Source organism: Pholis gunnellus (assembly GCF_910591455.1).
Source record: "Pholis gunnellus genome assembly, chromosome: 21".
In the NCBI taxonomy this organism is placed as follows: Eukaryota; Metazoa; Chordata; class Actinopteri; order Perciformes; family Pholidae; genus Pholis; species Pholis gunnellus.
In genome coordinates this window covers 7,855,286-7,867,218 of record NC_136548.1, presented here as the reverse complement: position 1 = coordinate 7,867,218, position 11,933 = coordinate 7,855,286, and the positions used below count along the sequence as shown (strand labels likewise).

The 11,933-nt window shown below is 43.5% G+C and overlaps 1 protein-coding gene across 1 annotated transcript; it reads left to right on the top strand.

Annotated features, from left to right (window-relative positions):
• Window positions 1-2,179: 2,179 nt before the first annotated feature.
• LOC306713230 (cilia- and flagella-associated protein 337) lies at window positions 2,180-11,691 on the top strand (the record flags this gene model as incomplete). Its single annotated transcript, XM_079182878.1, is given in 21 exon segments — window positions 2,180-2,207; window positions 2,285-2,526; window positions 2,701-2,832; window positions 2,834-2,848; window positions 3,589-3,711; window positions 3,829-4,000; window positions 4,100-4,146; window positions 4,230-4,367; window positions 4,478-4,666; window positions 5,439-5,630; window positions 5,758-5,772; window positions 5,774-5,824; window positions 5,826-6,041; window positions 6,045-6,236; window positions 6,356-6,505; window positions 8,483-8,632; window positions 8,634-8,668; window positions 9,170-9,257; window positions 9,261-9,309; window positions 10,575-10,723; window positions 11,605-11,691. Coding segments are annotated over 21 exon segments (2,460 nt in total).
• Window positions 11,692-11,933: the final 242 nt, after the last annotated feature.

Here is an 11,933-nt window from a genome sequence, read left to right as displayed (position 1 = left end):
AATGATTACATCTCAGCTTCCTATCATCCTGGGAACACAAGCTAAATACTGGCACATCTACAGTGATGCTGACAAATGTGTCCTGGTGAAGTCGTGCAAAATAAATTTCATATCCGCTTTTGTTCACCTACCTAGTGTAGTAAAGTTGTAGTGATGTCTGACTTAGTTGGTCATCTTCGATGACCCACTGATGACATCACTGCTATGACAGAGCCCGGCTGTAAAAGGTCTACATGGCAAAACAGGAGACGTGTTTTTCTTCCTATAACAAGCACAACATATGCTGTGGAAAAGGTTTACTACTATCTGCCACAATTTAATGGTGTCCATTACTGGCCATCATATATAAAATTAATTATATGGAGCCAGTTACTATACAGGCTACTGGTGTGTGTAGGTCTGATACTAGACAAGGCTGAAGATATCGGCCTGCAGACCGGACTCCACTGGGACTTGGTTACCTTCATTAAACCTCGTGCTCATTGGAGTGGTAAGCAAGAGTGCTGTGAGTTGGCAATAATTGAACGGCATTAGTTACAGAAGTCTGTGAGGCTGTAACAATTATGACAGAGTAATATTAAAGTTTTCTTTTACTCTTTTAAACCTATACTATATTTGCAGTGTAAAATGTAATATTGAGGATTTCTGCATAGTCCTTATTATGTTTAAACATGCTGCCCTTGTCCGGAAGTTGCCAGTATTAACTCTCCTGGGTCCTGGCTAACTTTGCCTCGTTAAATGATTAATCCACTGAGGGTTTGTGGCTCTGTTACCCTCAGCCGACTCGCAGTCATTTTGGAGAGCTCTCAACTCTCCACGGTCTTCTCACCAGTGATGTGTTGACTTTCCCCTCTCGGAGCGGTCAAACACTTGTGACGAATGGCGTATTGATCCGTGGACCCGGACATTCCTTTCCGGTTTGGAGACAAGAAGCTTTGTTTGAGACAATCGGGATGGCCTGAGAAGACAGAGGGAGGGAAACAAAGGCCCTGCATGTTGCGTGTTGGCCTCAGCGCTTGTGGGTGCTGCATCTTCCGTTGTCATCTGGGTCCAAAGAAATTGAAACACTGACGCATCTATATTCAATCTGGATTTAAAATTCAACAGGAAGTGTTTGGACGACTTTAAGCAGTCAGGCTCAGGTTATCAATATGTATACTTCAAGGAAAAACAAAAATCCTTGGGGGCTGATCTGATCCTGATAGATATAACTGATCACTGTTAAATAACTGTGTATTATTGCAAACATTTTCAATGTGATATGGCTGTACCTCATGATCATCCAATTACTTTCTATACTTCTCATGTGACACCAATCCATCTGACATTTTGTCATCTCAAATGTTGTCCTGTCAAATAAAACAATGTCACTGGGGGAAAGATGCACGGGTTATAATTTACACGCATCCATCCATCCTTAACATTAAGTCTTCTGTAAATAATTTACATCTCAGATTCACATTTCTTTCTCCACTCAAGACACTTACAAGGATTCCTCTCTTCCCAACACAGCTTCACCAACTCTTCCAGATACAACAGCCTTTATTACACTGCTTTGTCAGTGAACTAACCAACGCTTTTATTACTTAATTACTTTACGGTCCCATTAGCATTGGTGAGAAATGCGTGTTATGCAAAGGCGCACTCAAGCAAGTCCTGATAGATCTGGAAAAGACCTCACATGTGACTGATTGTTCCAGCTTGTAGTCTCCCCGAGCAACAGGGCCACACAGGAGCTGCTGGTGGTGAATGAACATCCCTTTGATGTTTTGAACATGTCCCCCAAACCCAACTTATTCCCCATTCGCAATATTTACCAAATACTCACATTAAGACCCACTGTTCAATTTGCACACATTCATTTTCACTCATTGTATGTTTCAGATGATTATGCATGAGACTTCACAATGTGGTTTTAAAGTATATTTGAGGAACAGCAGTGTGTTGTCCCAGTGCTGCCACTTGGGAGTGCTGCATTCATTCTGCAGTGAGCCAGTCACAAACCAGATGTCAGTGACTGGATGGAATTAATATAACAGTAAATTACTAACAACAAAAACAAGAATAAGTGATGCTTAGACAACCGATTGTTCCTGATTGATCATTCTTTGGCTTCAATTGGCTCCAGACCGAACTAACCACAGTGTCTTTTAGGCCTCCTTCTACTAATGCTTGTGTCATGCATGTTTTGAACCAGCTGTATACCTGTACACACAAGAAGTAAGTTTAAAGTATCCAATCCTCGCACAAATTGACAATTTCCTTTAACTGATCATTGCTGCAGCGATCCAGCCAGTGGAGTCAGTCCTGAAACTGACCACCGAGCACCTGCAGCTCCTGAGAAATGCGTTTACCTGTCCAAAAGCTGGACCACAGATCCACGAAGACAGGCCAAAAGGAAGTAGAGGACGGAACAGAGGAAATGAAGAGCTGGATGGAATGAAGTTCCAAGAGTTTCGGGAGGTTTTGAGGTCTGTGATTGGTCCAGATGTTGAGGACACATGGGTTGAAAGGTTCTTTGGTGAGGTAAGGAGAAATTAATATAGAAGAAATAATAATGCCCTGTACTGTTAAAAAGGAAAGCACGGAGACATTATACAGTATAATCCCATCAGCGTAACCTCAATGTACCAAACAAAAAAATATTGGGATGACTGACGATGATGATGATGCAGAGTCTTCTAACTGTTTCATATCCAGGTGGACATCAGCTGTACCGGGCAGGTAAAGTGGCAGCAGCTTTGTTCCTACCTGCTTATGGAGTACACTGAGAGAGAGCGGGCCTCCATCCCCAGAGCGGCTCTGCTGGTCTCCCAGCAGCAGATCAGACACCTGCTCTCACAACAAGGTAGAAATCCACCAGCCTGGGAAAATGAGAAGGAAAGGTGCATCTTTGAAGGACGTTCCAAAATAACATCAGTAAAGATATCTCTAAGCTTCTTCTCTTTGTATGAAATTAGTTTTAGTCGTTCATCCCTGATAAATAAATGTAACAAATAAAACAAAACATTCTTATACTGAATGAGAAAAAGAAAGCTCTGCTAACACACTGCTAAGTGCCCAGCACCAAACGGCAGACAGATGAAGATAGCAACTATGCTAACGCTAGCTGGTGATGAAAGTCCAATGTTAGCACGCTAAAAAGTCAGGTTTCGTACTCAGAAGTTGTCAAGAGTCCAAAACAATGCTAAAAGGAAAGTGAATATTGTATTAACAGTTGTCAGGTGGGCAGAAACAGAAATTCAATGGGATTTGTTTTTAGCTTTGTGTCTGCTGTATGTGTAAGTAGCCTAGTCAACTGCTTGCTAACATGTTAGCCAGCTGTGGGTCTGTCAGCTATTGGAGGTGTTCTGCCCCTCTACAGCCAAAAACAAGAATTGTTTTGTTTTTACGTTGTTCATTGTCCGCAGGCGACATATTTGACCCAGGATTTAAATCAATAATATTGGTATATAAGTATGAAACTTATGACTTATATACAGAAGGCTTTTTTCATTTTCTACACTCTACATTTTTTCTAAAAATACTTTTATTACTCCAGCAACCTTTCTTGTGTCATTGATTATACTTGCACTCATTTCTCTGCAGCGGGAGCCAACAGTGCGTGTGGTTGCTGTCTCTCACCCTCCTCCACTCCGCTACATTAGTGTCAGTAAGGGAGGTCAGATCACTGTCTGGAACAGCAGCCTACACATCCTCAAAACTCTCGGGGTGAGTGACATCATGGTAATACTTCTACATCCACATGGGAGTACTACACACACACACACTCACACACACACGCACACACACACTCACCCATTTTACATTTAATCCTGTTTAATCCAGCTTGCCGGAGACCCAACAGAGGAAGTGGCCAACACCAGGAGGTTCAGAGGCTGGACCACTGATGCTGTCTCTATGGGCAACGTCCACCAGGTTGCCATAGCAACCGACTGCAGGGACGTGCACTTCGTCAACGTCTCCGCGAGCGATGTATTCGAGGATGTCCACCTCTTTGGTATGTTTGATTGCTAACGTGCTGAATTGTTCCAAACTGAGCTGAAAATCTAAATTGTCAAGTGTTGTCAACTCGTAACTGTCTCATCATTTTTGCAAGGCTTTCGTAGTGTCCCAACTGCTCTTTGTTACTGGCATGATGTTCAGGTAGGACCGATAATCCTTTGAGACAAATTCCCTCTGAAAGCAATAAACCCATTCCTTCAATCTATGTGGTTTTTCCCTCCAAGTGTCCAGAACGACCCTCTCTGCTGCTACTGGGGGATGAAAAAGGAGGAGTCCACCTCATGTGGTTCCTGAATCCATCTAAAGGTCTTTTCAAGAACATGGCCATCAAAGAGAACGATCCACAGAGGATCTTTTTCCCAGTACGCTTGGTAGTAGTAGTAACCAGTGTAACAGACAGCAATTACAACCACTTGTTGATTACACTCCAGTTTTACAAACAAGCATTTATTGTTATCCACCGTGATAACAGGACCTTGGTGAACACAGCAACACGGTCTCCTACCGTCACATCCCGAACATCCACCAGGAACCAATCAACAGAGTGATGTTTGAGCCCAGCGCCAACGTCATCATGACATCATCAGAAAGCGACACCACCTCTGTGGTCTTTATGAACGTGACACTGAAGCAGGAGCCTTACATTTGGAAATTTAAGCAGGTAACCGACTTCACAGTGTGGTGTTTGATAGTAGGGATTTATGTGTTACTGTGTGAACTATCTTATCATACCTTAGTATTTGGTAATGAACTTTTAGAAACATATGCCTACAATTTAGTGTACTATATTACAACACACTACATATTCTTGTGGTTAGCACTCCATAATATCAAGTATCAAGTTTATGCATCAGAAGTATATATATATATATATAAGAAGGTAGTGCAATGATTGTTGTTGTTATCCACTTTTGATGTGGATCACGGTCAGATGGAGGTCACTGTACTCTGGCCTGGGTGACCCCGACATGTGAAAATCAACCTTGGGTTCAAACTTGTTTATAAATCAATGAATGCTCTGACGTCATGTGGCAAATGCAAATAGTCCTTAACTCATACAGTGAATTGCCCCCTGCCAGTTTAATCCAGAAGAACAAACATGAGATGTGAGTCAAGTTATTAAGTTGACTCTTGCCCCGCGATACAGAGGCCAACAAGCGCCACTGACTGTGGAGAGAAGGAGTTAATGCGGTTACAAAAGCGTTATTAAAACTGGGCGGTCATGCTTCCTGTTATTCACAATGGCTTCTTTTGAAGGAGCACAACTGTCTGGGAATTTTAACAATGAGGCCACCCTTAAAAACTCCCCAAAGCAATGAGACCAGTTGACTTGTTTAGTTTTATCAGAAGTGAGCATGCTTTTAAGTATTAAGTATAATTAAGTATTCTCTATACCATCTGTACACCATGTTGTTCTTTTTGTCTCATTTCAGGGCGCTAAATGTTTTCACTACAATGCGTCTCTGCAGTTGATGGTTACAGGAGGTTGTGACCGAGTGGTCAGACTATGGACTCGATTTGTGACCACACGTCCCGTAGCTACGCTGCTGGGTCACCGCACCACTGTGTTGGATGTTGCAATCTACCAACCTGTTGGGCAGATCTTCAGCTACTCCAGAGATGCCGTGAGTCATTAAAGATGAAGCTTCAAATATGAAGGGCATTTATATTGCTGATTGTTTATCATATAAAATCATATTTGGGATTTTTTGTGAATGTTTCTTTTCTAATAACTTAATTTTTCTTCGTCAGAAGCTGAAGGTTTGTGGACATTTCCAGCCATCACTGTCTGAAAACCGTCTGCCTGCAGTTTCCCTGCAAAGCAGCCAGGTCGAATCCCAGAACATGGCAACTTCCCCTTCCTGTTGCTGAGCCCTCCTCTTCCTGAGCAGACCCAGGCTCATTTGGTGGTGGGATGCAAAGATCACCGGGCACTGCTCTACCTGGTTGAAATGAGAAGAGGAGGAGGGGGCGGGCGGTGGACGGACGAAGGAAGGGAACCTGGACCAAACCATCAAAGTGGTCCAGCCCTCTGCTGAGCTCTGTACAACTCTTCTCTGAGACAGGTGGTGACTGGACATGCCGACTCGTCTGTGTCTCTGTGGGACGTGGAGACGGGGAGGAGGCGGCTTCAGATCCTAAACACTCATGGAGAAGATGAGCTCACCTGCATGACACTAGACTCCTCCCACAGAAGACTGATCACTGGAGCTCGCAATCGCACTATAAAGGCTTGATACCACGTCACACTTTCAGCTTGTACAAAAGTACTGCAGCACCAAACATTGCTGTGCATATTTATTTCACATGTATGAGACAGTCTGTTGATGAGAAGATAACTCCTCGACAGGTGTGGAACTTACTAAATGGCCTCAACTTGCACAAACTGAAGCCCGTCACCAACTCTGAGGTCACCGGGTTGACCTGTCTCCACGACAACCAGCTGCTGTCCGTCGGGTGGAGCCAGCGGGTCGCTCGGTACGACATCGCAGCTGCCAAGGTCAAATTAAAGGCGCTTTGAATTGACAATCCACAGCAGTTTTACACAGAGTAACTTAACACCAGGCTGAAAAGCTTCAAGCCTGTTGCACGTGTAACTTTGCTTAACAGTGATGTCACAGGGTCCTGGAGTACACCTGTGTGTCACTGCAACAAAGCGGGAGATTGAACCTCTGGAGGGCACGGTTTTCAGGGGGTGTTAAGTTTCTCTTTGTCTTTGCGCTTATAACTAATACAACAAAATAATAATTTGACCTGGTATTACAGGTGTTACTTTTTCCTGATTTTTAAATTGGAAGTTAAGATTTCTTTGTATTATGTACATCCTTAACACATAATAAATCCTTAAAATTTTTTAAGAACTTGCATTGTTCATGTCTTCTTATTCGTTTCCGTCGTTGGAACATGACATCAATCAACTCAAACCATCAGTATCATGAGGACCCGCTCATAAAAACATTGCACCACGGTGCTGCTAGTGGTCATAACCTCCACATGGTACGTTACATATCAAGTTTCAGGAGTACTACTACTTCTGAAACAGAAAATCACGTCATTAAATCCATTACAAAAGCTTTAGAATGGGAGCCGTGTGGTTACAGCCATTTAACCGCAATACACTGAATTCACGAGGTCATCCCCTCTCTGTCTCTCTCTCTCTCTCTCTCCGCTACACTGTCCTCTGTCAATTTTCTTCTCAGATTGATAAGTGATTCTCGGAACTGCAGCACACACAATCAAATGACAAAAAAAAGCTCAAACATGTCAAGATGCACACATCAAGATGTCTCAGCGCTTTTGCTCGTCCACAAGTTCTTCCCCTGATCTTGAGTGCTGGATGATGAGTCCCATAGTGACTCGTGTGGTACAGACTTAAAACACTTGTGTTTTTCTTAAGAGTGCTGACAACAGTTTGAGCTCGTTTAGTTCAGAAAGGCCTCTTACATGTGTTTTATTCAATGTCGAGCATGTTCTAGAGCTTCGGAGAAAAGATTCACCACATCCACCTCCTCATTTCTACACGCTGACGCTGCCGGTGCCAGCATAAACACCAGCATGAACTGCAATGTGAGACAAAAGTTTGGACGTGCATTTTTTTTTTTCACACCTCAAATTCTTGCGCTACATTTTACCTCTCAACCTTTAACCACCATCTGCTCTGCGGTGAGATTCATCCCTCGACTACAGTAGCAACATTCAGTATTCATGTCCTGTTTTTCCTCCGCTCACAACGTTTCTCATTGTAAAGCCCCCTGCGTCAGCACAGCCGGGTTTTTTTGAGAAAACATTTTCAGGCTTGAAAAAATGTGAGGACTGTTTTTTAACGAGTAAATGATATTAGCAGAATGACGTAAATTACATTTACTCGTGCACCTGGTGAGATCGAATACATCTGTGCCACGCAAAACATCCGCACCAGGAGTACTCTGACGTCCATCGTGCTGAGCTATAACTTCAAATATAGTCATACACCAACAATGTTACCTCTACATTTAACCATCCTGAGCCGTAAGAGCAGTGGGCGCCCGGGTAGCAACTTAGGGTTCAGTTTCTCGCTCAACAACACTTCGACGTGTAAGAGGAGGAGGAGGAGGAGGAGGCGGGGATCGAACTGCCAACCTTGTGATGAAAGGTCGACCTGCTCCATTCCCTGTGCCACAGCCATCCCATTTGAAAGCGCTGACCTCAACACCGTAGCCCAGAGGTGTAAACAAAATCAGTAAACCAGGGAAGGAAATAGCGCTGCTTTCCACCAGGCAGCACAAACAATTACATGTTATTTCCAACCATTTGTAAACTGTCACAGTGGGAAGTGGCGATTCCAGCCAAACAAGCTCACGCACACAGTGGAGCCTGAAGACAACATGGCACTCTGGGTTTTTTGGAAAACCTTTTTCTATGATTTTCATAATATCGATACCACAGGTAAACACCTTTGCTGATGTTTAATATGTACATCTATATATTCTGTGTGTAGGACTTGTATGTAAGAGCAGACATGTCGTGGAAGTCCAGCGGCGTCCACAAATCGGACATTCTAGCCGTGTGTCAGTGCGCTGCTCTGGGGGTCGTTGCCACTGCGAGCCATGACGGAGAGGTCATTATATGGAGGCTGGAGACGCAAGGAGCCAGTGCTTCACCTTCAGAGGCCGACACGGGGAGGGTAAGAAAACGCAGCCGTGAGGTAAAGATAGCAAAGATGCCTGAGACCAGTGGTGGAAAGCGAGGAAAAACATTTCCTCAAGTACTGCACCTAAGTGCATGTGCAGGTTCGAGTGTATCCAGTTTATGCAAGCTTATACTCCACTACACTAAACATATAATACGTTAATGAAATACAGTTAAAACAGAGTTTGTGACTGCTTATAAAACAGCAGTGTCTAGTTTGGGCCCTTTGTCACTTTCAAGTGGTAAAATTATCCAAGATTCCCCCCCAAAAAAAGAGAAAAGATCAGAAGGCAAAATAACAAATACAAGTTTATGTAGCAGAACTTTGTTTTTTTCTTCTTTCCTACCCTATTCATTATCTCACAACCCCACCAGCACACACACACTAACTCTAGTCTGGTTGTAAACCAATTTTTTTGTCAAGAGTTCTGCATCCTTCGTGTGTGGTATTCATTGTTGCGGCCTGTTTTTTTTCCCTTTGTTCGTGTGCATCTAGACCGCTGACCCCCGTGGGCAGCCTCTTGTTCCTGCAGCATCGAGCCGGCAACAGAAGGTTGAGGAACAGAAGCGTCCTGGTCTCATCGTAGGCCGGCTGTCTCTGCTTTTGGAGCGTCACTGGACAGACGCACACTTATGGTGAGATAAGGAAGGGAGGATGGATGCAGAGTACAATTTTGTCCACGGAGCACTTTTACACAGCCGAAATGATTCTCCTCCACTGAATGGGCTTTTTCTCCTAATCCCCATTAAAAAAGGTTGTGGGGTTGTGTAACTCAACCCGTGGAGCACTTTTACACAGCCGAACCCTCCATTACATGGATAAAATTGTACAAATCCACAACCTGAATTATTTAGGCTGTGTAAAAGTGCTCTATGGGTTGAGTTACGCATTGCCACAACCTGGGTTAAGAAGATCATGAGTACCCTGACTTTCTCTTGCATACTGGCACTTCTCACTATCTGCCGTTACTGTTTTTTGTGCCTCTCCATATTACGCCTCATAAGTCTCATGAACCTAAAAACAATTTAGAGAGCACCTAGAGGAGCCGACACATGGCACGTCACGGGGGAAGTGTGTGTGTGTGTGTGTGTGTGTGTGTGTGTGTGTGTGTGTGGGGGGGGGGGGGGGAACAATGTTAACGTCCTTTTAGTGAAATAATAATTACTAATAACTGTTCGTCGTAGCTTTTTCTTATTTGTGAACAAAAATAATGAAACATTATTTAAAACTTTTCTGAAACTGCTCTTTTGAGTTAAAGAATATTGTTTAACAGGACAAAAATATAGAAGAATTAAATGTTCAGATTAAGGCTGTGAAATTGGGAGAGGGTACCCCAAACCTCATACCTCCCAGCATCTTTTATTTTCCGAAAGAAATTCAGAATACAGAAATGATTGCTGATACTGGCCAATACACACGCCAACATGTAAATAAGTGGAGTCCTGGCACTTATTTCTTTTCCAATTAAAACACTGTGCAGAGATTATCATTCAGAAGAACTGGATGCAAAAGTACAAAGATGTGAATTTAGAATAAAACTCCCAGTATGAAGGAGGCAGAAGCATCAAACTGTATAAGCAATTGACAAGCAGCTGTCAGTTTTAATGATCCTCCTGTAAGATGGATTTACAAACAGCCAGAGCAGTCAGTGACAGTCAGGCTGAACTGTTGACTTGGCCTCCCGCCTCTACCATTCCTGGCAGCCCACTGCTATGTCTCTTTCCAGATCCCATCTGTGTTTAGTGGTGTGGGATTCATGCACTCTGACCGCTGCATATGTGCACGAGCATGCAGGGGTGTGTGTGTTAGTGAGCCAGTCTGTATTTGTGTGGTTGTGTATATTCCAGCATAAAGGAATTTGAGAGTAATAGGTAGATGTGTGACATGACATTTAAGAGAGGTCAGTTCTATGTTCCTGAGCAGCCAGGTGAGCGTGTGCTGAGCCTGAGCTCAGATCAGCTTAAAAACACCACGCTGGTCACTGGAGACACATCTGGCTGGCTTCAGATCTGGGACATCTGTCACTACGCACTGGACATCCAACATGAGGTGAGTGTATGTTTTTGTGCCCATAAAGCATATTGGATCATACTGTCCAAATTTGCGTGTAAACATGACAGCCTTTCTGGGATTTTATCATTAAATTCTGCCAATACAGAGTAGCGTGCACAGGGGATGTCCAAACAAGTACTGATGTCGACAGTGAATGGTTTGTACCAAATCTAATATAGAGGAATACGTCATGGTTAAGTGCTTCCTCCAAAAGAAACTTCCCTCGTTGTTTCCACAGACATTTGAGTCCTTAATAGCAACTTCAGTTTGGTTAAAGGTCATAAACTCTTGCTTGACCCACTTTGCTGTGTGCGAGACTGTATTTTTGTCACATGTTGAGCAACATGAGCCATAAAGGAGAGAACACTGTGAAGTCATTTAATTTAAGAGAGAAAATAAAAGTGCAGTCAAGTGAAAGAGAGAGAACATGCTTAGATACATGTGAGAGTAAGAGAGAAAAAGTTTTTGGTCGAAACTCAATTATGTTATTGCATCAACTTCTCCGCCCGACTCTTCTCACTCTCTGCCTCTGTGGCCTCTTATTGGTCGATCATCCACAATGAGCAATGTATCTGCTGTAGCTCTTGCATAAGTGTTGCATAATTCAGACGGTTTTAGCCATGCCAGGGCCGTCGCTCTGGGGATGGCAATGCCGACCAAGTACTTCGAAAGCTAATGACATCCCCGTCAGCCTCAGCTATACTTTGTGTTTAGTGTTAATTAGAAAATGTTACGTAACACAAGCGTTTTAGCATTGCTGTTGTGAGCATGTTAGCATCCTGACATTAGCATTGGTCTCAAAGTCCTGTGCCTTATGCTGTTGTCCATTTGAACTGGGAAGTCGGAATTTCTTATTTTCCAGTCGGAAATTTCAACAGGAAGCCCCTCGGAAAGTCACACGAACCCCCTCCAACCCCAACCCCAAAATCCAAGATGGCTGCTCCGTGTCCAACTCCTATCTGTAAACATGTTGCACCGGCGCAATGTGTTGTCATCAACTGGTATTGCTAACAATGGCGAAGCTGGCCCGAGCAAACCCCATTAAGTTTTCATGACATGTTGTACGGGAACGCAGACAGATTGGGTGTGACGTAAATGGAAGTACAGCCTAACAGAGCCTGTAGTATTGCTGTAGACTTGCCTTTTTTTGACTATGCATTATCCAGTTTTTAGCCAAGCAGCATCAAAGAATCCCACATATGCAAAC